This window comes from Ruditapes philippinarum, unplaced genomic scaffold, assembly GCF_026571515.1.
Source record: "Ruditapes philippinarum isolate M1 unplaced genomic scaffold, ASM2657151v2 ctg5079_1_1_1_1, whole genome shotgun sequence".
Classification (NCBI taxonomy): Eukaryota; Metazoa; Mollusca; class Bivalvia; order Venerida; family Veneridae; genus Ruditapes; species Ruditapes philippinarum.
The window spans coordinates 49348-76939 of record NW_026862180.1 but is presented as its reverse complement, the minus strand read 5'-3'; the positions used below and the strand labels follow the sequence as shown (position 1 = coordinate 76939).

Sequence of the window (27592 nt, the reverse complement as noted above, 5' to 3'; positions counted from 1 at the left end):
GTGTATTTAATGAGACAGTAACAAGATTTATAACAATGATATTCTTTTATCTTACAGTGGTTACCATTAGAGAATGTGAAAACAGGAAAGCTCCATCTTAAACTTGTATGGCTGTACCTGTCCAAAAACCCTCAAATGTTAAATAAGGTATGGTTAGCTTTTCATCAACTTTCTGTAAATTTTGCGTAACTTTGATATTTGAATAGAAAGGGAAGGATTATGACAGAATACAGGCTTGTTTAGGTTGTCTACTGTAACTGAATTGCCCCACACTGTAGTGTGGGTTTGAATCTCATCATGAACTTTAATGCTTCTTTCATAAGAGGAAGATGTCCAGGTACTTAACAGAAGGTTGGTGGTTATACTAAGGTGCCTGCTTATGCTACATATATTGCAGGAAGGGGCATCTAAGATTTCCTATGGCCTTTGCAGTTTCAGTGTGGCTAAGAATCCGACAAAACAAAGTTAAACTTTTCTTCTATACATCTTTTACTATAAACAGTTATAAATTTGTATAATATGATTTAAACTGGTCATGAGTGTTACGTGACTGTTCATGAATTTACGGCCAGTGTGCCAAAAAGTTATAACCATAATTTGCCTGCTGAATATGGGCATGTGCAAAAAAATGTGCAAAAAACTTCATTAAAACAAACTAAAGTGAAAGACATTAATACAAGTCAGAGATAGGACGGGAAGTATTTATCAGCCCTTTAGAATAATGACCCTCCGGGGCTGTTATTTGTTAAATGAGGAGATTATAACTTTCTGACCCTACTCTGTCATGTAGTAACCTCTTAATATCTTATTTGTTTGTATATATGAAGTGCCAGTTTATTTAGAAAGACCCAAATATATGTTTTAAAATAATCAGTGATGTTAGATATGGATAATTTATGTATATTTGTGGGCTATATTTGATGTTGTAACTAATATAGATGTAGTTTTTTGTCCTTTATTGAATCAGTATTTTACTTGTATAATAAAAAAAAGATTTATATTTTGAAAGAGTATATATAACACAGGCGCTAGTCACATAATCAAATATTTTACATAACCGGTCTATATATGTATATAAAGATATATCTTATTATAGTATATAGCCCATATAAAACTTTAAAAAGTTTGTTTCAAGCACCTGTGATATATAATGAATTTCCTGAAAACAGGATATATGAAAAATATGTTTAAAGGAGTATATTTGTAAAATGTGCATATATGAACAAATTTGGCTTTCAGCATATTTAAAAAAGGTAATGCCTAAAAGAGCATACATTTATAGAATATGCTTGGAGGAGCATATAAAACAAAAATCTTATAGGAATAAACATGTATGGAAATATTTTAAAAGAAAATTATAAATAGAGGATATACTATATAAAAGAATCATATGTAAAGAATATGCTTAAAGGAGCATATATGAAATATGCTTGATTGCATAAATAAAGAATTTGATTAAATGGACATCTATAAAGAATTTGATTAAAGGAATATATATAAGAATATCATCAAGGTATATATATTAACAATATAAACAATATGTTTAATACAAATTTAAAGAATATAAAAAGGTGATATTTCGATTGACAAATTTTCTGATGTACTTCTTATTGTCTAATGAAAAACTGTTGTTCTATTAACTATTCTAGATTGTACGTAAGTCTGTGTAATGCAGTGAAGAGTTTAAACATTCTTTTAAACATTGCTCATGTTTTTTTTGTTTTTTTTTTATCAAAATAGTTATCATAACAATTTCTTATGCTTGCAGAGATATATTTTATTATATTTTTTTTAATATTTTAAATATGTAACTTTTGGAGATCTGGAGTGTTTGGCATATAAGTTGCTTTGATGTAAATTTCACACTGAAACTGAATGATAAAACAGATATGCAAGTCAAAAATATATATTTTTATATTCTCTTTAAAAAAATAAAATATTCATCCACATAGATTTGATAAGAAGAAAAACATGAGCAATGCACTTTGTTTACAAATTTGCTTCCGTTTTTAACACTGTGTGGTTAAAAGCCAATTAACCATAGAGTATTTTACCGCTCAGGGTTTAGCTTTACTATAGGTTCTGTACTTTTATACCCGAGACATGTACTCTGCTAGTTGGAACACTCAAGAGATATCCTAGTATTTCACAGGCAGTCAACCATACATCATATCTATATCTTAATCATCACCTGACATAATTGACATTATGCTAAGCATAGTTTCGCAGTACATTTATGTAATATACATTTATGCTATGATAGTTTTGCTGTTCATTTTTTTGTATTATATATTTTACTTGCACTGTTTTTAAGTATATTTTTGAATTTGACTTAATATGCTAAGCATAATTTACAAGTTTTCTTGTTATATACTTTTTGCTGGCAAAGTTTTCAGTTCATTTTTGGTGTAAATATTATGCTAAGATACTTTTCAGTTCATTTTTGTAATATTCAATATGTTAACTTAGTTTGTACATGGACATTGTTAGCTTTTACATTTTTCTTTCATAAGGTTTTTGTTAATGATTTTCAGAAAACATTTATAGCAGCTGATTTTCATGTAAACTTTATGCTAACATATTTCATGTTTACTGTTTTGTAATGACAATTTATCATGTTACTGCCAGCAATTCCCAAAGAATATTTTTGTAAAAGTCATTTTCTGATTCTATTTTATTGAATTTCCATGTTAAATTAATGTAATACAAGTTTAATTTAAAATGTTTCCATGACTTTTCTTCATTTCATCATTCTCTTTAGACTAGAAATACAATCATTTAGTGGTAATAATAATTACTAATTGATTAATTTTTGTGGTCAAGCAGTAGGAATAAGTTCATCAATATCTTGCACTTTTATCATATTAAAATCACAAAATTTGAACCTAGTATTAGTGTGTCCATGTAAGAGTTATCTACCGATTTCATTTTGTAAAATGAGTTAATGTAGTTAATCTGGTGAAGTTGAAATGAACAAGATGATAAAAAATCATAAATAAAGTGACTTATTTGATTTAACTGGATTTTGTTCATAGTTTATGTTTTACAATCAGAAAATACATTTGATTTCAATGGTTGACCGCCAGATTTCACTAAGTCTTGTTTGTTTAAACTACAGAACAAAAAAAATATGAATGTTATGATAATGAACTGATGGAAATAAGGTACCGGTACTTATATCCAACATTGTCGGTTCTAGTTTTCTGTGTTTGTATAGAGTTACAACAGGTGGTTGTGTGCGTTACAGTATAGAACTACATTGTATGCACATGCAAGGGTGAATGCTGTTTAGTTGTGATTTGTTGTTTGCTTTAAAGTTTGATTGGTTATGTTAAAACGATGCGCTAATGTTGAATGAGCAGTTTTAAGTTAAAAAAACTGCATGTACCTATATTAAATTTATCATGGTGATTGATTAATTTGGACAGGATGATAGGACATTTATAGATATTTATACATTAAGAATGACCTGAAGTAAAGTTTGTAAATTCTGACCAAAGATGTAACTTGTCAGTTGGAATCCCTACACGAAAGGGATATTATTTTATTTCATAAGAGGATGCTATATATGTAGCATGTGTCAGTATGAAGACCCTCGGTTCTACTCTGGTGTAAATTAAAATTGCATCAAGTAAGGCATGATGCAGGATCTTCATCCATCAATAAGAGACAATGTGACTTTGATAATGTCAAGGTGACTCTAGTCAACACATCAGCACATTACTGTAACATGCAAGCCAAGAAAACTATTTTGATTAAGCACATTTGCAACTGTTATGCTTTTGTTAAATGCAATCTTTAAATTGAGGTATTTAGATTGGTGAAATAATACATGTTATAAGACATTTGTGAAAAATTGTCATTATGTCATCCCCCTTTTAATTGTCTATTTACTTCTGAATAAAACAAAGTTAACATTTTCTCAAACCTCTAAACATACTTTTTTCCAATATTTTTCAGGTTTTTAAGAATTTGTCTTTTTATCTTAGAATTTTTATATTTCAGTATTTATCATTGTCATACACTTCCATCGTCATCGCATTTTATCTATTCACATTTTAATATAACAAAGAGTGACCCTTTACTAAATAACATGTTATTTACTCTATTCCCTTATTTACTAGCCTTTATGAGATATATAACTTTCTATTAATTTAGTAAATTTTATATCTCAGAACTAAGTAACTTTTATATAATATAATGTAGTTTTTTCTTCTTAGAAAATTCCATATTAGATTATCAATAAAGTAATGCAATATATTAGCTTTTACATTTTTGAATAAAAGCTTTGATTTATTGTAGTTTAGTATTGTTTTATTATTAAATCCTATTGGTTATTTAGTTATTATTCTTCTGAAAGTGATTTAAGAAAAATTATAATTTCATCTTTGATTAAATATTTTAAGTCTTTTTATTTCTTATTAAAACAAAGCCCTTTTTTTACTATTCAGAAATATTTGTGTTCAAAGTAAGATAGAATATTTTCTGATTTATATGAAATTAAAGACCTAAAATGACAATGAAGAAGAGTGTATGACTGTCTTTGTATGAATAATTTGTGTAATTGCAAGGTCCTGTAAGTAATAAATATTTTATATAAATATTTCAGCAAATCGTGTCAAACAAGCAGGTTGGCAAAACCAAAGATAGTGATGATCTGTCCTCGTGTATTCTGATGGTGAACGTGGACTCTGCTCGTGAACTTCCGGTGCGTATCATGTTATATTATATTTGACCATTCAGAACATAGCGGGCAATGAAACACCTTGCCACTAGTATAGATCTAGGCTTGCCTGCACTTCTGTGCAGTGGTATAAAACTTTAGTGGTTCACACTTCAGACCAGTGATATAAAGGTTGCTGGCCGGGTGGGTTCAAACCCTGTTAAGAGCAATTAAGCCAATATTTCCTTGAGCAAGGAATTTTACGCTTGTTAGGTAGTACTGGTTGGTTCTAGGAAAGATAAGAGTGTGTGTCTATATGCTAATAGCTTCTGAAATAGTCTGACAAATAAATTCTGTATAATATTTAAATTCTATCAACTTTGGTTTCATAATTTTGTAAATTTGATACCAAGGTCAATTTAAAACCCAAAAGCTGGACAATTCAAATTCAGATGGATACAGGGTTATGTTTAAGTTATTGCGTATGATGTTTAAAATAAGTGAATGTTGACTATTTTTATATTGTATTCACATTGAATTATTACTCTTTAGTTAATTTCACTCTTACACTAACAATGTACTGTCCCTTACACACAAATTTTGCATGGATGGGTAAAATGTATTGATATGGTGGTATTTTTTAACTAAATTGCATCCATCTTGTATTTTTATTTTAGTTTCGCACTTCAATCTTTATTTTTATTTGTATAATTTTGCACCAATTTAGTATTGTTTTTGTTTGATTTTTTTGTAACAACATGCAATTCTTAATGTCAACCAGTGAAACTTTTTTTATCTTTTTGGATGGGTTACTTGGTTTAAAATTACTTTGTTGATTTTTGTGCACAATTATGTTATTTACTTGATCTACATGTAATTCTGGTGCATGTAAAATTATAATACATAAATTCTAAATGGAAAGAAAACGAAATGTATTAATATGTTGGTAAGTGTTGCACAAATTTTTAAAACAATTTATTTGAAAGCATTCAATCTGGATTTTACTATAAATTTTAACACTCTGTTGTAAGAGCTAGAATTATAAATGAAACAACACCACATGTATGCATGAACATATGTAACGATGTAGGTGTGATGCACGTAATGGAGACTTTAGGAAAGCAATAAACAAAATATATGTGCACATGTGTGTTATATAGTCGAAATTGAAAGTTTCTTCTAGAATCACATGCACTATAATTTGCACAAGTAAACATTCAACATTCATCCGTTGAAATTCAAACATTAATGCTAAATGCAATGCAAGGACATCAGATACAACACCTATGACATACATTTAGGACGAAATTTAAAGATGTGATAATAAATATATAAACTGCTACATCTTACTATATGTTAGATGCCTCGGAAGTATGTTGATGTATTTGTAACTTTGACTGTTTCATCTCTTTAGCCATTTAATTTGAAAATATTGGTTTGAGTATAAGATATGCTTTTTAACTGCCATCGAGCGCATTTATAACAATGCACCAAATCACTCCTGAAATTACTTGTTACTAACAGTCTCAGCACCTACCAATGTGTGTTAATCAATTTTTCAATGTCCTGCGTTTGAATATATGTTTCAAAATGCCTTACCTGACAACAAATTATTGATCTGTGAATTCTCCTGTTTTCCTTAACAAGCCTTTAATCTTTGCACCTTAAGTTCATCAAATCATTGTAGGTCAAGCTAATGTTCAAAATGTTGATTTGAAAAGCTGTGAATAATTAGTTTGTAAATAAAATGATAATGCTTTCTTTGACTTGCCCTGATAGTTTAATAGTCTGTATCACTTAAATACAAGTGACTACCAGCAGATAGAATTACCAGACTCTTCAGTCTGATTCCCCTTGTGGCCGAGGGGCTGCATTAAATGGTTGAGGCATCAGAATTGCATACACCAAGTTCCATAACTCTAGCATGGAATAAGAAAATTCTATATCAAGTGTGGTGTCCAACAGCTCTTGTTGAATTTATTAATTGGTTGGGATGTGTAAGTTAATTGGCCAATTAATTAGAGACAGCCAATTATTGAAATCCAGCAACTTAAGTTGACAACTGGTAATGGCAAGTGCCAAAGCCATACAACTGAAAATATATTTCTCGACAAAATATTTGTCTTGTATCATGTCCATTCAGTAAATGACTCAACAAATTATGAAGTACATTGAAGAAATTCAAACAAATATATAGAGGATATTTCTTTAGTTCAGTGTAAGATCGGAATATATTTCACCGAGTGAGCACTTAAATGTATATGTCACGAGTGGCGCAGCCATGAGTGAAATATGAACTTCTGGTGTTCACGAGGTGAAATATATTTCGATCTTACACTAAACTAAACACATTTTCTTTTTATTATATGCAAAGAAATGTTTAAAAAGACATTTTGACCTAATACTAAATGAAAAGTGCGCACAATAATAATACAAGATGACGTCATTTTCGACCTCACGTCATTACTGCTTTTCCACTAAAACAACGTAAGGGGCTTAAATTCAAAACAGTGAAATTACCAAATTGATAATTTCACTGTTTCAAATATCAGTTTTTTATTATATGCTTTTCAGTGGATTACTGATTTATCTGTGAAAATTATATTTGATAATTTCACAGTGAAAATTATCAAAATATAATTTCACTTTTTTCAATGACGAAACTACTTTTTTAAGATTTTCCCCATGTGGTACCTCAATTTTATTTTTACTGACAATTCTGACAATGTCAGGCTGTTAAAAGAAATGGCAAAGCTGAAATAGATAAATAACTTGAATGTCAAAAGTAATAAAGAGAGAAAACTTACTTCTATTCCTTCAAATTCCAATTACCAAATTTCGTCTCTAAATTTTTTTGTTTGTTTTTACAGTCTGAAAAATACATTCCTTCCCCATGCAAAACTGCTCTTGATGACATTTGGGCATATTAAAGTATCCTACGAGCAATAACTGCCGTTTGCTTTATGAAAAATTGAAAAGCATTGACAGCCATCACTCGTAAAATAAGTAAAACAACCCAGCGTTCCTTCATGTCCTTAGCAAGCTTCCAAGTTTTCCATTTTCCTAGCTCTTTTTCTGAATGTTTTCACCTCTGTCAAGACTTATTTTTTGTCTGTTACAATCCTCAAATAAGTTTTCTTTCTTTTAAAAAGGTGTATAACTAACAATTTCAAATTATATCCTTCTGAATCTTACAAAATTATTTTCCTCCCATGAAATACACAAATTTAAAAAATGGCTGCCGCTTACATTTTACAAAGCCAGGTCTAATATAAATTCGCAGTAAGTAACAGAAGTATGGATGGATGGTTGGACTTTTTCTCCTGCAAGAATTGTTTGTTTTTATTATTAAAACAAGCGATCATTCATATTTTTTTAATAAAATGAATAAATATCACCGTCATTTAACCTTGTTTGGCGGACTTATTTTTCAGCTCAAGACTTCTTGTTTTAAATGAGAAATTCGTCTAAATGGGGCTCTCAATGGGGGAAACAGATTTTAATATTAACGTTAAAATTATGGAAATTTCGTTTTAACTTGTTTTTAAGCATAAAATAAAAAGAAAATTTGTCTGTTTGTTGTGTAAGATGTAATTTTATTTCATCTCGTGAACTTTAAAAACAGTATTCTCACTCGTGGCTACGCCACTCGTGAGAATACTGTTTTTAAAGCCCACTCGATGAAATAAAATTTCATCTTACACACAAACAAACAAATATCCTCTATATATTTCACTGATAACTTTCTATAAACCACTGAAAAGCATGTAACAAATACTAGTAGGTTGATATTGACATCCAAACTATGATAAATTCAAAATAATAAATGTAATTGTAATGTTCAGATTTTTATAATTGTATAATTGGTATTTTATTTTTATTCACAGTTGCTGTCTCAGGGCTCTTTTATGGTATGCTCATGCCATCAAATGCATCTTATCATTTTTATGACATTTTTTCAGAATTTCATGAGTTGTTTACATCTTGCAGTTTATTATTTATTCCCAACACTTTTGCTAATTCACTGTTTCTAGTGCCAGTTTTTCACTATATAGTTATATAGTGATATATTGATATATGTACAATAGATTTATTAATACATGTATTTGATTAATTTTTAGGGGGCTAGTTTTCTATAAGGTGTGTTACCTGAACCAAAGTTCAAATTTTTTTATATCATAAATATATCTCAGACTATGGAAATTTAAACATTCTTCTTTATCCACTTTGGAAATTGAAGAGTTTTCTTAATGTGGTAGTTTTTGAGAGAATTACTTTTGGTTTTAGGGGAAAAAATCAAGCACAATAGCCATGGCTATTCAGAATAAGTTGACAATTTTTGCGCGGCTTCCGAGTATGCAACTTCCTGTTACTCTACACCATTTTCCTGTTTCCTTTAATCTATGTGGCTGTGCAAATTGATAATTTTTTCTTTTAAAGAAAGTCAAGCACATACACAGTATTACACAACACACCAAGACATTTCAAGTGCTAGTTCTAAGAACACATACTTTCATTATGTAGTAGCCCTTGAGATGTTTTTTCTACTCTGAATAAAATTCTGTGTTTGAACAAAGCTTTTTTGGCTGTGTCTGTTTTTGATGTTATTAAACAAGCCAGTATTGTTATCGTCATTAATGTCATAATGTTTCTACATCTTTAATGATCATGCCTTTATCAGACTTTTAGCATGACTATGTCATTATAACCCACTTTTGTGCTGAAATTTTATAACAAACTGCAAAGGCTGAAAAAAGTTGCTTTTGTATGTTATTTATTTATCAATCAGTCAAACTATTAACTTTTTTTTTTCTTCGCTTAAGTTAATTTTAAAACAGGTACAAAATGATTAATGTATTCTAGTTGATTCATCAAACACTAGATGGTGACAATGTTGATAAGTCTACTCCACCAGAAAATATAAATTTAGTTAAATCAGCTGTCTGACCAGGCACATTATGTGTTTGCGGCTCGGTTTCAGTACTTTTAATGACAAAGTTGCTCAAACTGTTTCAAATTAAACGTTTGGCAAGTCAGTAGTAAAACGGCATAGAACCCTGCACAAAAAGTGGCATGGAAATTGTTATTAAGGCTACTAGTGTTGAAAAGTTTCACAAAAATATCATGATGGTCATAGACGTAAACAGTTAATAAATTAGTTTTTCATAATACATGTGCATCATATAGGTATTTAAGAAATATATGTTTAGTCCTTGACCTACTTTTACGACCAATGAGAAGGCCTAAATTCGAAAATTGCATTTTAGTATGCGTTTATTTAAATATTAATCCATTTAACTCGTGTTTATTTGGACTAACAGGGCATGTATATAAAAAGTAGGACAACAACAAAGCTCGATAGATCTAATTAGTAAAAAAAAAATTTTAAAATGTTTTTAAGCAGTTACTTTTTTGGTTTGCTCTGCCCCCTTTTTTAAAGCTGTTTTTAATTTTTAAATATTTTGTTTTCCGGAATCGGCTTTTTGGGTTTTTTCCGAAACCCCGGGGCTCCCAAACAATTTTTTAAAAGGAAAATGTTGGGGGGTTTTCAGGTAACAACTGTTTCACTTAAAAAATTCCCCGCCCTTTTTGGCAATTTTCAATGTTTGTAACTGTAAAAGTTTGTTTGTTCCACTGGATTAGCTTGCAAAATACTCTTAATTCTGAAAGGCAGACTATTTTTTATCTTATTAGCATCTATTATATAACAATTTATTTTCCATTAATACTTTGAAGCTTTCTAGATATATACTGGTAATAGATCTAGTACATTGAAAGTTTGTTCATATGTAATATATCGCTACATTAAAACATAAGGGCTGTTTTGGTACATTTCCTTGTTTGAAAAAAAAAAATTTCAATTAGGAATGAATGCAAAACCCAATACAATCTTAATTAGCCTTACAATCATTCAGGTTCTTTTGATTAATTTGCACGTACATCAATAAATAGCCTTTTGTTTAAACGCATGTACTGTAAACTTACATCATTTTCTCTGTCAGAATTCTTTTCTTGTTTTGTTTTATAATTTATAGAATATTTAATTTAGAAGATTTTTTTCATTTAAAAATTTATTTTTAAAAGGGGATATTTTGGAATAAAAAATTTTAAATGTTTACATTTTAATACATGTTTTATTACCTTTTTAATTTGCCCCCCTACCCTTTTTTTTCCGTGGGAAAAAAGGGTTTTGGGGTTTAAAATTACTAAAGAGAAAATTTTGTTGGTTTTTAAATTTTTTTTATTTTTTTGATTTTCCCAAGAAAACTTTTTCCCTTAAAATTTATTTCCCAATAAAAACTTTGTAGGGCCCAGAAAGGTAAGAATGGGGGTTCTTTTTGTTTCACCCCAGGGACTGGGGGTTTGAGCCCTACTCTTTTTGGGACGACTTTTCCTTTAAAAACCCCTGAAAGTTCAAGGATTTACGACCCAAAATGTATTTTTTAAAGTTGTAAAAACCTTTCTGGTTTAGGGATGTTTCAAAAAAATTTCAGAGTTTTAAAAGGGAAGAGTTATACCCCTTTTATTTTAGGGGAAAGGGATTAATTAGAAGGTTTCAATTTTCCCATTTTCTTTATACCATTGGGTATGTGGTTGCTTACTAAAAAAAAAATTTCCTGGTTGTTCAAGTTTTTCCCAGTTTTGAAAACCACAAAACTAACAAATCTTTAGGGATGTTTTTTTAAAAAACCTTTTCCCGGGTGTGTAAGGGTTTGCTTTACCTTGCCAACATTAAAAACTTTTTTAAAAAATTAAAAATTAAAATTGTCAGACGTAATATCTTTATTAAAAAAAGTTATTTAAAATTTTTTTGCGTATTTTCCCTTTATGGGGTTCTGGTTGGTGATAATGTAGTTGTGGGGTCATTCAAAAAATAATCTGGGTCAAATTTGGTAAAAGGGTGTCTCGTTAAGAAAAACTTGTTTGCTTAGAAATACTTAAAAATTAGGTAAATATTTAATGTGTAACTACTTCCCTTAAGGTCAAGGCCAAATTCAGCCGAAGAAATGAAAATAGGGGAACAATTCTTTAAAAAAATAGAGGTATGCATGTATGTTTATGTGCAAAGAAACATATTCTGTTTATGTTATATCTTTTGTTATGTATTGTAATTAGTGATTATTTTTCTTTTGTTCTTTACAAATTTATACTTGTCTTAGTTATACTTGTTTTGCACTTTATTTTTTTTAGATTGTACATTAATTAACATTGATTTTCTTTATTATTTTTGGTATACTCAGCTTTTTTGAAATGCCTTTTTTTCACAATACTATTTATTAATCAAATTATATAAGATAATCTTTAGAAAATTAGTAAAATACATTTCAATGTACAAGGCTTTATGACAATATTTGATGATTGATGACAGCTTTCAAAAAGTTAAATAGTTATCAAATCATTTGATTTGTCAGATTAAAATTTCAAGAAAATTTTTTGATTTCTTTTGGGCCGAATTTTTCTCGATTTTAATGTAAATTAAACTGTTTTTAAAAAAAGTTTTTTTAATAAGTTTTTCGATTGGGAAAATAAAAAAAAATTAGACTTGCCCATATTCCCCTTTTGCTATCTGTTCAGAGTTTTGGAATCTATAATTTGCATAAGGAAACCCCCAAGAAAGGCACTTTCTGGTATTTGATGAATTTCTTGCAAATGTCTATTGAAAAAAAAATGTATAGTTACTATTTTTCAGAGATTATCTTGAATACTTACTAAAAATATTTACATTTTTTTCCAAAAATTTAAGCGTAGAAATTTGTAATCATTTTATTGTTTATTTTGAAGAGGACAAAGAAGATGGCTGAACCGTCGCCCTATGTCTTGTGAGTGTTGGACAGAAGACAGAGGAGAGTAAATAGTGTAGATTCGACTGACTCGGTGGGAAAAGGCTTCCGGTTCCTTGTCCACGATCCAAATTTCCAGACTGTCGACTTCAAGGTAATGAATTTATCTACATGTATATTGTTCCTTATGAACATATATAGTTTGTAACAGAAAGATGAAATTGCTTCAGAAAATATCCCGCCGTGGCTTGGATTCGAACTTACAACCACCTGCTTTCAAGCAGAAGTAACAATGTTCTAGACCACTGAGCCAAAGAATCAATTCCCTGACATAATTGTCAGAGGTTGTATTTAAGGTTATGAAGATAACTAGGTGTGCATTCAACTGTTACAATTGAAACAACTTTAAAATTTACATTTATCTTGCCCTTACTATTAAAAGTAATGAATAGTATCTTGCTAGAACAGCATTTTAACAAAGTGATAGTATTGAGTTATCTAATGATGCTATCTATAACTTGAGTGTTCTTATTTTTCTTCTTGCCAAAAATATTTTCATTATAAGCAACAGGGTCTACTATGAAATGCCTACCCATCTATCTCAGTATTGAAATTTATTTGAAACCAAAAAAAAATTTTGGCCATACAATTTACTGCTTAAATTTTTGCATTTTATCTAAATTCCCCCCTTTATTCATTTTTTAAATTTTATTTCCTTTGGGTTTATTTCCCCTTTATTTTAAAAACAGTTTAAAATGAAAAAGGATAATTTGGGTTTCATGTAAACTATATTTTAAGCTGGGTATATTTTAAAAAGATTTTGATGAAAATTCAAAATTCTTTTTATTGAAAGTTTTTAATTTGGAAGAAAACAGACAAGCAAATCGGTGAGAAAGACTTACCCCCTTTAAAAATCTTCTTGGCCCCCACATGGAGGTGGCAATTTTCCCCCTAAAAAAAGGCAGGGGCAAAAAGTGAAATTTTTCTTTTGACTGGCAAATTTAGGGTAATGGAAATAAAGTACAATAAATTGACCCTTTTAAGCAGATGAGGTGAAAGTGTTTTTGCCCTGTCAATATATATAGCCTAGCTAGCTATCACCTTTGTGTTGTGTGACAAGATATTACTTGAGGTTTTTTGCATTTTGATATTGAAATTCTTTTTATATTTATATTTGTCTGGTCGATACCAGTTTAAAATGCATTGCAACACCATTAGAGGTTGATATATTTTAATAAGATTATAAAATATAGAAGAAATTCGGTTAACAGTACTTGCTTATGTATTCTAAGGACAAAGGGACCCTTTTTAGCTCACCTGAGCATATGCTCAGGGTGAGCTATTAGGATCACTCTTCGTCCGTCGTACGTCGTCCGTCGTACGTTGTCCGTTCACACTTTTCAAACGACATCTCCTCTGAAACCATAAGGCAGATCATAATGAAACTTCACAGGGATGTTCCTTGTGTGAACCTTAACAAAGTTGTTCAAAGAATTCCATTCCATGCAGAACTCTGGTTGCCATGGCAACCAAAAGAAAAAACTTTAAACATCTTCTTCTAGAAAACCCAAAGAGCTAGAGCTTAGATATTTGGCATGAAACATCTTCTAGTGAGTGTCTACCAAGATTGTTCAAATAAAATCCCTGGGGTCAAAATTGGCCCCGCCCCAGGGGGTCATTGATTTTCCCTATATGCATATAGTAAAAACTTAAAAAAATCTTCTTTTAAAGTACCCAAAGAGCTAGAGCTAAGATATTAAGCATGAAACATCTTCTAATGAGTGTCTACCAAGATTGTTCAAATAAAAGCCCTGGGGTCAAAATTGGCCCCGCCCCAGGGGGTCATTGATTTTCCCTATATGCATATAGTAAAAACTTAAAAAATCTTCTTCTAAAAAACCCAAAGAGCTAGAGCTTAGATATTTGGCATGAAACATCTTCTAATGGATGTCTACCAAGATTGTTCAAATAAAAGCCCTGGGGTCAAAATTGGCCCCGCCCCTGGGGGGTCATTGATTTTCCCTATATGCATATAGTAAAAACTTAAAAAAAATTTCTTTTAAAGAACCCAAAAAAGTAGAGCTAAGATATTTAGCATGAAACATCTTCTAATCGGTGTCTACCAAGTTTGTTCAAATAAAAACGCCTGGGGTCAAAATTGGCCCGCCCCAGGGGGTCATTGATTTTCCCTATATGCATATAGTAAAAACTTAAAAAAATTTTCTTTTAAAGAACCCAAACAGCTAGAGCTAAGATATTTAGCATGAAACACCTTCTAATGGGTGTCTACCAAGTTTGTTCAAATAAAAGCCCTGGGGTCAAAATTGGCCCCGCCCCTGGGGGTCATTGATTTTCCCTATATGCATATAGTAAAAACTTAAAAAATCTTCTTTTAAAGAACCGTAAGAGCTATAGCTTAGATATTTGGCATGAAACACCTTCTAGTGAATGTCTACCAAGTTTGTTCAAATAAAAGCCCTGGGGTCAAAATTGGCCCCGCCCCAGGGGGTCATTGATTTTCCCTATATGCATATAGTAAAAACTTAAAAAATCTTCTTTTAAAGAACCCAAAGAGCTAGAGCTAAGATATTAAGCATGAAACATCTTCTAGTGAGTGTCTACCAAGTTTGTTCAAATTAAAGCCCTGGGGTCAAAATTGGCCCCGCCCCGGGGGTCATTGATTTCCCTATATGCATATAGTATAAACTTAAAAAATCTTCTTTTAAAGAACCATAAGAGCTAGAGCTTAGATATTTGGCATGAAATATCTTCTAGTGAATGTCTACCAAGTTTGTTCAAATAAAAGCCCTGGGGTCAAAATTGACCCCGCCCCAGGGGGTCATAGATTTTCCCTATATGCATATAGTAAAAACTTAAAAAATCTTCTTTTAAAGAACCCAAAGAGCTAGAGCTAAGATATTTAGCATGAAACATCTTCTAATGAGTGTCTACCAAGTTTGTTCAAATAAAAGCCCTGGGGTCAAAATTGGCCCTGCCCCAGGGGGTCATTGATTTTCCCTATATGCATATAGTAAAAACTTAAAAAATCTTCTTTTAAAGAACTCAAAGAGCTAGAGCTAAGATATTTAGCATGAAACATGTTCTAATGGGTGTCTACCAAGTATGTTCAAATAAAAGCCCTGGGGTCAAAACTGGCCCCGCCCGGGGGGTCATTGATTTTCCTTATATGTGTATAGCAAAAACTTAAAAATCTTCTTTGGAAAAACCCAAATAGCTAGAGTTTAGATATTAAGCATGAAACATCTTTAAGTAAATATCTACAAAGTTTGTTAAAATAAACGCCCTGGGGTCAAAACTGGCCCCGCCCCAGGGGTGTCATTGTTTTTAACTATATGTGTATAGTAAAAACTTTAAAAATCTTCTTTTAAAAAAGCCAATGAGCTAGAACTTAGATGTTTAGCATGAAACATCTTCTTATGGGTGTCTACCAAGTCTGTTCAAATAAACAAATAAAAGCCCTTGGGTAAAAATTGGCCCGGGGGTGGGGGCCTATATACAGGTGAGCGACCTCAGGGCCATCATGGCCCTCTTGTTTATGATGGACCATTTTGTAGGGTTTTTTTAAAACAGTGATTTGTAGCTCAATTTTATTCCTACTTGACAGATGTAACTGCTCAACAAATATGGTTTCTTTATTGACTATTCAATTAATAGTTAGGCTAACCTACTCACCTGGGTGTTTGAAGGCAATTAGGCAACCAGATATTTTTTGGCCCCTTGTGTGCTCAGTTTTCATTTGAGCATATGTATGAAATTTTCAAATTTCACAATCTTACCAGTGATAAATGTTACAAGCAATTGTAATTTTTGTTAAGAGAATGATGTGTTATTATTACAGGTGTTGACAACTGAGCAAAGTGTAGAGGAAGAAACCGAGAATCTCATGACAGAACCTATTCCTGACGCCAAGGAAACCGATCTTGATGAAGCTGCTTCCAAGGACAAACCTGCGCCCAGCTCTCCTGGTTCTCCGACGGATAGCGCCCCTATCAAACCAGTGTCTGCAGAGACTGTGAAGAAAGCACCCCCTCCTCAGGCCGTCCAGCAAATACCGAAGGCGAAGTCGCCAAGCCAGGAAAGGGAAACCGATGTTAGACAGAGGAAAACACCATCGGTATCAAGGTGACTGATGATAAAAGCTTTTGAATTTTTCTTGTCTTTCAGTTTCTATAAGAAGTTTTGTTTTGGCTGATAGAAGAACATTTAATATTCTTACTACTCTTGTTTCAGTATGATATTTGTTAGAAGAATTTGTTCAGACCTCTATATTGTAATAAAGAATAAAAATAACCAGCACAGAGATAAATTTTTGAAGTGATGCTCTATCCTAAGCACAAGATAAAGAAGTATGGTTCAAATTTTAGCCAAGCTTGTGTATCTCAGAATAAACCTATAAAGAGAAATGTATCAGGGAAGACCATCATTGTGTCCCCATTTGAAACTTTATTCTGCAGAATTACCAGTTTTAAGATATACTTTTTGATAAAATGACTTATTCAGTCTTAAAACAACTAACCTGAGATTGACTTTTAAGCTATCTTAAATATTGAAATACTACTTCCATAGAAAGTGGTTTGAAGTTCACTTAACCACTTGGCCATGGACGATGATTTTTTTTTTTAATAAATAGGCTGAGCCCTCAAATAGTTATGTCTCCCCCACCTCGGGGGGAGACATATTGTTTTTGCCCTGTCCGTCCGTCCGTCAGTCCGTCCGTCCGTCAGTCCGTCCGTCCATTCTTCGTTTCCGGACGATAACTAGAGTTCCTTTTGACCTACAGCTCTCAAACTTCATAGGATGAATGGTCTTATTGAGCAGATGATCCCTATTGTTTTTGGGGTCAGTAGGTCAAAGGTCAAGGTCACACTGACCGTTGGTCAATTTCTCGTTTCCGGATGATAACTAGAGTTCCTTTTGACCTACAGCCCTCAAACTTCATAGGATGATTGGTCTTATAGAGCTGATGATCCCTATTGTTTTTGGGGTCAGTAGTTCAAAGGTCAAGGTCACAGTGACCGTTGGTCAATTTCTCGTTTCCGGATGATAACTAGAGTTCCTTTTGACCTACAGCCCTCAAACTTCATAGGATGATTGGTCTTTATAGAGCTGATGATCCCTATTGTTTTTGGGGTCAGTAGGTCAAAGGTCAAGGTCACACTGACCGTTGGTCAATTTCTCGTTTCCGGACGATAACTAGAGTTCCTTTTGACCTACAGCTCTCAAACTTCATAGGATGAATGGTCTTATTGAGCAGATGATCCCTATTGTTTTTGGGGTCAGTAGGTCAAAGGTCAAGGTCACAGTGACCGTTGGTCAATTTCTCATTTCCGGATGATAACTAGAGTTCCTTTTGACCTACAACCCTCAAACTTCATAGGATGATTGGTCTTATTAATCAAATGATCCCTATTGTTTTAATGGTCAGTAGGTCAAAGGTCAAGGTCACAGCGACCGTTGCAGTGGGGGAGACATGCGCTTTTTTACAAAAGCATCCTCTAGTTTTAGTTTACTTTTCCAAATTTTACATAATGCACAGTTTTTTTGGGAACCAACAAGAAAAAAAGTTTGGCACTTTCGCATAAGGTATCATATTTGTTACTTACCTAATACAGATTTTTGTATCTGTTGAATCTTATTAGCACTTCATGATTTGAGTGTATTTGAGATAAAATTTCTAGGTTTATAATAAAGAACTTTATCCATGTATTTGAATACTTATATATCAGTTTCTTCCTATATAGTATTTTGTCATATCTCTGAATATTTTGTGTTACAGTGCTGATAGCAACCTGGGATCATACAGACTTGGTAGGATACAACTTACTCTCAGATACAGTATGCAGAGAGGAAAACTCATGGTCTGTGTCCATAAATGCACGTAAGTGGATATGTTGTACTTAAGTTCATTGATTTTGGAAATCCTCTATTGCAAGTGTAGGATTTTTTTTATATGAAAATCCTGGGTCTGTGTAGGTAACAAAAATGAGATTTGTCAGACTACAGAGAAATGAGGCTTGTCTAGATTTATACTGGTGGTATAATTTGGATGTTATTACAGCTAGTTTTATTATGCCCCCGCCATGTAATGGCCGGGGCATATAGTGTTACCCTGTTCCGTCCTTCCGTCATTCTGTCATTCCGTCATTCCGTCATCATCAGTTTCCGTTCATTATCTTAGTAACGGTTGCACACATTCAACTCAAATTTGACATATGGATATGTCATGAGAAAATACAGGTCAAGTTCGAATTTGGTCATGGTTCGATGATTTTTGGCAGAGTTATGCCCCTTTTACTTTGAAAATAATACGAAATTTTCAGTTTCCGTTCATTATCTCCCCAACGGTACAACACATTCAACTCAAACTTGACATATGGATATGTCATGATAAAATACAGGTCAAGTTCGAATTTGGTCATGGTTTGATGAATTTTGGCAGAGTTATGCCCCTTTTACTTTGAAAATGATATGAAATTTTCAGTTTCCGTTCATTATCTCCCCAACGGTACAACACATTCAATTCAAATTTGACATATCGATATGTCATGATAAAATACAGGTCAAGTTCGAATTTGGTCATGGTTCGATGATTTTTGGCAGAGTTATGCCGCCTTTCACTCTGAAATAATATGAAATTTTCAGTTTCCGTTCATTATCTTCCCAACGGTACAACATATTCAACTCAAACTTGACATATGGATACGTCAAAGGAATGCGCAGGCCAAGTCCAAATTTGGTCATGGTTCAATGATTTTTGGCAGAGTTATGCACCTTTCACTTTGAAAATAATATGAAATTTTCAGTTTCTGTTTATTATCTCCCCACCAGTACAACACATTCAACTCAAATTTGACATATGGATATGTTTTTGGAATGCCCAGGCCAAGTTCTAATTTGGTCATGGTTCAATGATTTTTGGCAGAGTTATGCCCCTATCACTTTGAAAATAATATGAAATTTACAGTTTCTGTTCATTATCTACCCAACAGTGTTACATATTCAACTCAAATTTGACATATGGATATGTCAAAGGAATGGGCAGGTCAAGTTGGAATTTAGTCATGGTTCGATGATTTTTTTGGCAGAGTTATGTCCTTTTCACTTTGAAAATAATATAGATACATCTTAGGAATAAGCAGTTTAAGTTTGAATTTGGTCGTGGTTCAATGATTTTGGACAAACTTATCTTTCTTGAATGTTGGAAAATTTTTGAACTTTCAGTTTCAGCACTCATACTTTTGTGGAAATGTATGTAGACATTATTTTGGCTACAAATATGAAATATGCTATTTTCAAAAGGTTAAGACTGAATAATTTCAGTGCCTTGAACATTGTATGGAAATGGTTTGTGTTAACATTGAAAAGTTTTAAGGGCTTTGAACTTAAAATGAAAAAAATAATTTGTGCAAACAAATTTGGAACTAAATATTATAACATCTGAAATTTTGGCTGCATGCGGGGGCATCCGTGGCATGATGACACATTTCTAGTTACAGTAAATTTTATAATATCCAGTATTATTGTAGCTAGTATGTATTCACCTTTTGATAGAAAAAAGTGATTCTCAAATATTTCCATGACAATAGAAACGTAATATTACAATAAGTAAGTACAAGCATTTTTCAGGCTGTCAACCAATTCCTATATTCCTATAAAACTCCTATATTTTGGGTCTGAATCCTATATTTTAAAAAACCTCCTATTTTTCCTATATTCTCCTATATTTTGAATATTTTTCCTATATTTTTTTAAAAAGTATATTGCCGAGGAATTCAAAGAGATTTAAATTTTGGTACTGCTTTTGGCCTTTTGTATTTTACAGGTAAGAGAATGTGAATGCCTGCATCAGCATCACATTACTATGCTCAAGGCTGCTGTGCTCCACATAGCCATCTGCATGGTCACCATGAAAAGCAGTGCATCAGTATGTCACATTTATTTCAGGTGACCATTCAGATGATGGTCATGCATTGCTGTATCTTTCCGCTGATGCTGTGGTTTAAAGCTAATGCAGGCTGTCCAGCATCCCTAAAATTCCTAAAAAAGTGAAAAATTCGAAGGGAATTCCTAAAAATGCCCTATTTTTTCACTGAAATTCCTAATTATTTTTATCTTTTGTACTAAACATACTTATAACTTGTAACCCTATAAACATAACTCAAAGTCGACCATGTTTTGAACATTGTCAAAAATGATTTGGCCATGATTTGCCAACTCAAAATTGATGACATTGAAATGGTTTCGTTTAAACTAAAAGTTACTTTGACTATGTCAGTAACATTGCTATTTCATAATCAAAGCAGTTGTTGATAATCATGTTGACAGTTAACAGCAAAAACACTACCATATCATTGTCCTGAAACTTAAATCATAACCATAAGAGTCCACTTATTCTGGAATATTTTGACACTGCTTTGCCAACTCCAGATATCTTGAATTTAATGTTTGTTCATTTTATCCAAATTTCTGAAGTGGTCCATTTGTATCATATCATATTTGAAAATGATCATTATGAAGCTGTTGTAACACAATCTTAATTAAAAACATGTATAAATAGTTGTCAAAAATTAATGCACAATTTGTTTACTCACAACTCTTTTATTTAAATCTGCATAATATCAAAACAACATTGTAAAGTACTGCATGGGTTAACATAGACTTTGAAAAATTAATTCTTTCCCTCATACTTATTTATTCTTTTCGTATCTTTGTAGGAGAAATTGCTTATTTTGCCACAAAGTTATCAATTTCATTCAGTTCTTGTTCTTTCATTCATATGGTGCAATTTAGGAAAGGCAGACTCATATAATTAATCACACTCAAAATAATTTGGCAGTTCAGTAATATAAAGCTCATTTCCAATTACAATGTACACACATTTTGCAATTATGTGATCTAGATAAAGTGCAATTGAATGGTCTGTGTGATGAACTTTTTTGATGTGCAATTCTTTGTGTTGAATATAGATGTTTCCCATTTATTCAAATGACTGTACTAAGGCAAATGCCTTTTTACTTTTTACCTACTTTTACAAAAAATTTCATTTGTCCATAATTATGATTCAAAAGCTGCATTGTGCAAGAATTTCACTGTATAAGAATTCCTTTTAGACACTTGTGGTTATAACATTCCCAAAACATAGGTAGAACATGTTCTTTTTGACATGTTCAGCCATTTTAAAAAAAATGGTTTGAACATGATTTGACTATGACCATTTCTGCAGGGGAGGCAGTTGACCAGTGAGTCCACACTGGTAGCACCTTTGCTCTATTACTAAACTAGAGCATTATTTGTGAGTTACTTTTGTGTCAAATATGCAAAGGTTAGCCCACATCGTGTTCTTTTGGGACCTTAGTTTATTTAGTCATAAAATTGCAAATTGTAGCCCTAAAATTTCTATTACGTACCCTAAAATTCCTAATTTTAGGCCTAAAATTTCTGAAATATTACTGTAAAATTCGCCCTAATTTTATGTTGAAAGGTGCTGGACAGCCTGCTAATGGTTTCCTTCACTTATACGGTAGACATTTTATTGTAGAAACAGCATGTTGAAAAGTAAGAATAATTTACATTTATATAAGCATTAGTAAGTTAAACAATTTAAGTTGAAAACTCCTATTTTTTTGCCTTAAAATGGTCCAAAAACTCCTATATTTCCTGCTAAAATATTCCTATATTCCTCCTATATTTTGGATAAGACCTGGTTGACAGCCTGATTTTTTGATGTATGACAAATGGCCACATTTCCTTAATGTAGTTCATTATACAAGATCTGTTTCATTGGCTTAAGGAATTGGCTCTGTCTGAGATTCTCATTTTCTTTCTCAGTTGTGAACAACTGTAATACTTACAGATCATTCTTTTAATGCACAGAAAATACAACTGTTTGTACCATAAATAAAATACAATTGTTTGTTAAATCCATATTTAGAAAATGACTCACTTTAATCATACAGATTTATCATTCCTATGGCAAAACATATGCAGATATTAATTTTGCTGTTTTCAGATGTCGATTTCTAATTATTAGAACACCTGCTCAAATCTATTCATTAATATATGATATTGTTGTTTTCAGATGCCTGGAAGCATTAGACAAGGACAATTTCTCCGACCCGTACGTGAAGATGTACCTTCTACCAGATAGAGGCAGCAGCAGTAAGAGGAAAACTAAAGTGATTAACAATAATCTTAATCCTGTCTTTGATGAAACGTGAGTACACTTGAACCCCTTGATTATTTTTATTCTGAAAAATTAGTTTTAGCATATTTAATTTAGATTGGTTTTGATGAAAGTTTAAAAATTATTTGTACCATTCTTGAGTCTGATTCTTGTGGAACTACTTAGTACTGGTGTGATGTGTATTTAGGCTACATTCCCTTTAAAAATTGATTACTAAGGATATTAATTGCAACTCAATCTACCCATGCAACTAATGCAGACCAAAATCAGCTGGTACATAGATTATGTGACTTCAGATCATGGTCTGCACTGTTTGTAATGCAGTCAGTACTTATTTTGTTTTTGTCCAGATTGAATGATAAACAAGTGTTATTAAGATATTGAGCATGGTTAGGTTTAAATATGTTTTAACTCTACTATTTGTTTAAATATTTAGATATTGTATATCGAAAGGCAGAATTGATGTTAAGATATTTATTTCTTTAATTTAAAGATTTGAATACGGTGTGACACCTCAAGAGCTGGTCACCCGCAGTCTGGAAGTCACTGTTAAGAATGATACATCAATGTTTTCATCCAGTAAGAAAGAAATGGGCATGGTTCTGATAGATCTGTCCAAGTTTGACATTCAGAAAGCATCAACTGATTGGTGAGTATAGGATTCTTTAGAAGAACTGGCAAAACCTGTTCCTTGAAACCACCTTAAGATAAAAATGACCTCACCGAAATCATGCCTAAACCTGCTAAAAAATACCAGTCAAGTTTTTGTAGGGAATATTTTATCTTATTTCATATATATCTCTTGTGCATTTAATATGATGCTGCACACTCACTACTTAAATTTTATCAACAGCTGAATTTTATATAAAGCATAGTGTGTGTGAATTGTTTACAAGTCAGTTTTATATGTTAATCACATTAATTTATAACAACAGTTCTTTTTATTACCCAGTTTTACAAATGAGTGCACACCTGCCTCATTTACTGTCAATACAACCTCTGATAACTGCATCAGAATTTGTTTGTAAACTTATGATTACAATTTAAAATTCCACAGAGTAGGAATCTTCTGTGATGTTTTTTTTTGAATCTAATTCTTTTGAATTGACTTGCTTACAATACCAAGCAATTGGATAGCAAAATAATGGAAATTTATTCACAAGTGTTCTGCTATCCCGAGATTTTGTTGACATATCAAAGAAATAGTTTGTTATACAAAAAACACACAAAACAAAAAAAATTGTATAATGAGAAACAGAAAAAATATGTTTGGCTCAATCTTAATTGTAATTTCATTTTGTGTATTTTTCTCTCTTTTTTCACCAGGTATGACCTTGCCCCTGAAGAACAACTACAGAAGAAAGAGATTGAAACCGATATTTAGAATGGACAGATTTAAAGCCCCAATGACAGAAAAAAGAAACCTATTTGGAAGGTCAAAGACCAGCCAAAGGGACGTTCTGAATACCTGAACTTCAAAAAAAAAATCTTAAACTTTTAAAAAAATGTGTATAAAGTTGTTGTAGTCATTTAGAATAATCTACAGTAAATTGAAAGGATTTCTCATATCAGCTATGCTTAAATTAAGTTGCCAGCTTTTCTCTGGTCACAGACTGCACTCACCTATGTCTTTACTGTTGATATAGGCAACACATATCAATGCTAGTATCGGAATTTGTGACAACTTCAAAGTTTTTAATGCTTCTGAGGGATCACTTTTTTACCAGATATTTAAGTTTTAGTAACTAACTGTAAAGAGTCTTTTGATACTGCATAGATGTGTTGGCCAAAAAACCTGTTACTATAAGCAAGTCAACATGAATGTAGTGTAAGTAAGTCATTATTAATGCTTGATAATTAAATTGTATGTTTTGTCTTCCCACAAGAGTTGCGGTCTATTCTAATGTTTAGATTTCCAGAGGCACTGGTCTTCAGATTATAAAAATTTTATCAAATGAGCCGTGTCACGACAAAACCAATAAAGTGCATTTGGGACCAACATAGATCAAGACCTGCCTGCGCTTCCGCGCAGTCTGATCAGGATCCATGCTGTTCGCTTACCAACTCTATTACAAGTACAGAAACTGATAGCGACCAGCATGGATCCTGATCAGACTGCACGGATGCGCAAGGTGGTCTGGATCTAAGCTGGTCGCAAATGCACTATGTTGATTTTGTCGTGACGTGGCTCAAATGTTATTTAGGTAAAGTAATACTCCTACATGTATATCTTATATTTTTTATTACTTCATACAGCTGCAATAAACATCTATGTTTTTGTCATGTCATGTTGATTCTTTATGTAATTTGGCTTGTTGTTTTTCTCATTTCTATATTCTGTATACATGTATATAAAATATATAAATCAAATTATTTTTCAAGAAAATTTAGCAAGGGTGTTCTTTTCTTTAATATTTATAAAGCGCCATATCATGTTGTTTGGAAATAAATCAAGTTTTAATAGCTATGACAAAAAATTAAAAATTGACTTTTGTACTTAGAAATGAGAGCAAAGAGTTTTTGATCCATATCAAAAAATAAACCATGCTATCACATTGTTTATAAATTTATATTGTAAAATAAAGTTTACCATAGGGATATTTATGAAAATGATTTAAATGATTGTTTGTTGATCTGAGAATAATGTATCATATTTACTCTTTTAGTGATAAAAATACATTAACTGTATTTATTTTTGGTGATGATTTGTTTAGAAATGATAAAAAAATTTGTATATGTATTATGCTCAAAGTTTTTTTATGATAAATTATGTTAGTTCGACACTATACTTCTCTAAGGGTTAAATAAGTGTCATCAATGTATAGTAATTAAATTTTTTCAATATGTCAATTAGTTTTTACTAATCTGATCAATTTATTGCTATCGAAGGATACACAGATTAGGGATTGGGAATAATAAAAGTTATAAGTGATGTTAATCTGTGATTCCATCTTTACCCATAAAATTGGTTTACCTTCATTTTACATACAAGAAAAACAATAAAAGTGGAACAAACAGTCAACACGGGATAAGTTTTAAGGTTTATTTAATGATGATAAAACCCAAAAGAAGTTTTAAGTTCTCTTTTCTATTGGTTTTGTAAATGCAATGTTAAGGAATGTTTGCAAAACTGTTGGTAATCTGTGCCTTTAGTAACTATATGTAAGTACACAATTATGATGATTTTTTGACAATTTTATATGTTAAGAATAAGTTTACCTATGAAAGTAGATTTATGCAAAATATGTTTAAATTGAATATTCTAACTGTTAATTTTTTTTTATAAAAGCTTGATGTGGATAAAGATATGTCAAGATATTTCTTGCCTCTTTTTTCTGTATTTTTGTAGCTCATGTACAGTAATTTGTACCGGTATATCGTCACCTTGATGCAGTAATGAATTAACTCTTGTTGAATTATTTTCACTCAGGTGACAATATATAGGTATATACATGTATATATAAAATTATGTATAGAACTTTATATATAGGTGTTGTAAGGTAGATCAAGGCATATCATTGTAATACAAAAAGTAAAAATAAGAAATATTGACATATCCATTGTGCTTGTACTGCAAAAAGTAAGCATAACTTGATTTTCATAAGTTTTACTTTCATTTTTTTCAAATTAACATGCTAAAATAGACATGATCTATTTGAATTGGAAAGGCAAGATGAACTCGGAATGCTTGAAGTTGTTGCTGTTTTGTTTTTGCATATGTCTCTTGGACGTAAAACTCAACGAAAGAAGAACCAACAAAATATATTCAGATATTTTCTCAGAGTGTCATAGAAACCTGTGATGTGATTGAATATTTTTAAGAATAAGTACATTTATATGATCATAATACTGACATGATTGAATATTCTTGCTAATAAGATATATATTTTTAATAAAAAAATATGATTGAATATATATAGATTGATGAAAGCATGATTGAATATTTACAAGAAAGTGATAATTATACATGTTATACATACATATAGACTTGTTGGAAGATAATTGCAGATAAATACATGTAGATAATTCATATAAACTAAGGAATGCTGAAATATTCATACAAATGTGATGATATATATATACATATTACACTTGTATAACACAGGTGTGATTGAATATTCTTACAGAAAATTGATAATTATTCATGTATGAATATATTTAATGATACAGGATTTATTTTGTAATTTCTTTACATTATGTCCCCCATGACAAACAACTTTATTATTTGTCTCTAAAATATAACTAACAAAGTGTTGTTATTGTTTTATGAAGATTTTTTTTATCCATATTCAGTGGCTGTTTCAATTTATGAAGTTAGAAATTCATCGAAAAGGAAAAGTCCTTGTTTTTATGTATATTACATGCAGATATATAGTTATGATATTATGTAGAGTAAAACAGAAAATTATCACCAAAAAAAAAAAAAGAATATTATTTTAGAAAAGGTATAGGAAATATATTTAGCGTACAGGGTTTATTTTTTGTGTATTTTGTAGAAATCAGTGGTTTATCAATGTAGCAAATTTTGTTTTTATAACAATGGTAAGCGTTATCTTGAACTTTGTTATTTCCTAGCTTCTTGAAAAATACTCTCCCTTTAGATTAGATATAAGTGTAATAGTAAGATTAAATCATGGGTCACTTTTAATATTGTGCAATCACATTTTATTCCCCTCTCCTGTTCTTTCAATTTTTTGGGGGGCTATATACAGTGTTTTCTTTGTATTTCTAGCTAATAATGAAATCTATTTCATAAGAAATCATTGTTTTCTATTGGCATTCCTTCAATATGGGTTAATAAATAAAAGTCTAGAAAAATATTGTTTTAATCATTAACAAAAAAAATGTGTGTTTTTCTTTTAAATTAGTTTCTGGATTTTGAATTTCTGAATTTAAATTAATTTGAAGTTATTGTAATATGAAAGAGTAGCTTAAAGTGATTAA

At 31.3% G+C, this 27592-nt stretch overlaps 1 protein-coding gene across 1 annotated transcript in view; it reads left to right on the top strand.

Moving 5' to 3' along the window:
- Positions 1–26815, top strand: part of LOC132718183 (extended synaptotagmin-1-like) — a 49917-nt gene extending 23102 nt beyond the window's left edge. Inside the window, exons 13-22 of the mRNA XM_060701816.1 lie at positions 58–147; positions 4610–4708; positions 8551–8574; positions 12446–12483; positions 13243–13246; positions 16304–16587; positions 18242–18343; positions 22544–22678; positions 23142–23297; positions 23975–26815. Coding sequence (XP_060557799.1) covers positions 58–147; positions 4610–4708; positions 8551–8574; positions 12446–12483; positions 13243–13246; positions 16304–16587; positions 18242–18343; positions 22544–22678; positions 23142–23297; positions 23975–24032 — 990 coding nt within the window. The 3' untranslated portion in view covers positions 24033–26815. The remainder of the gene's footprint in view (positions 1–57; positions 148–4609; positions 4709–8550; positions 8575–12445; positions 12484–13242; positions 13247–16303; positions 16588–18241; positions 18344–22543; positions 22679–23141; positions 23298–23974) is intronic.
- The last annotated feature ends 777 nt before the right edge of the window (positions 26816–27592 follow it).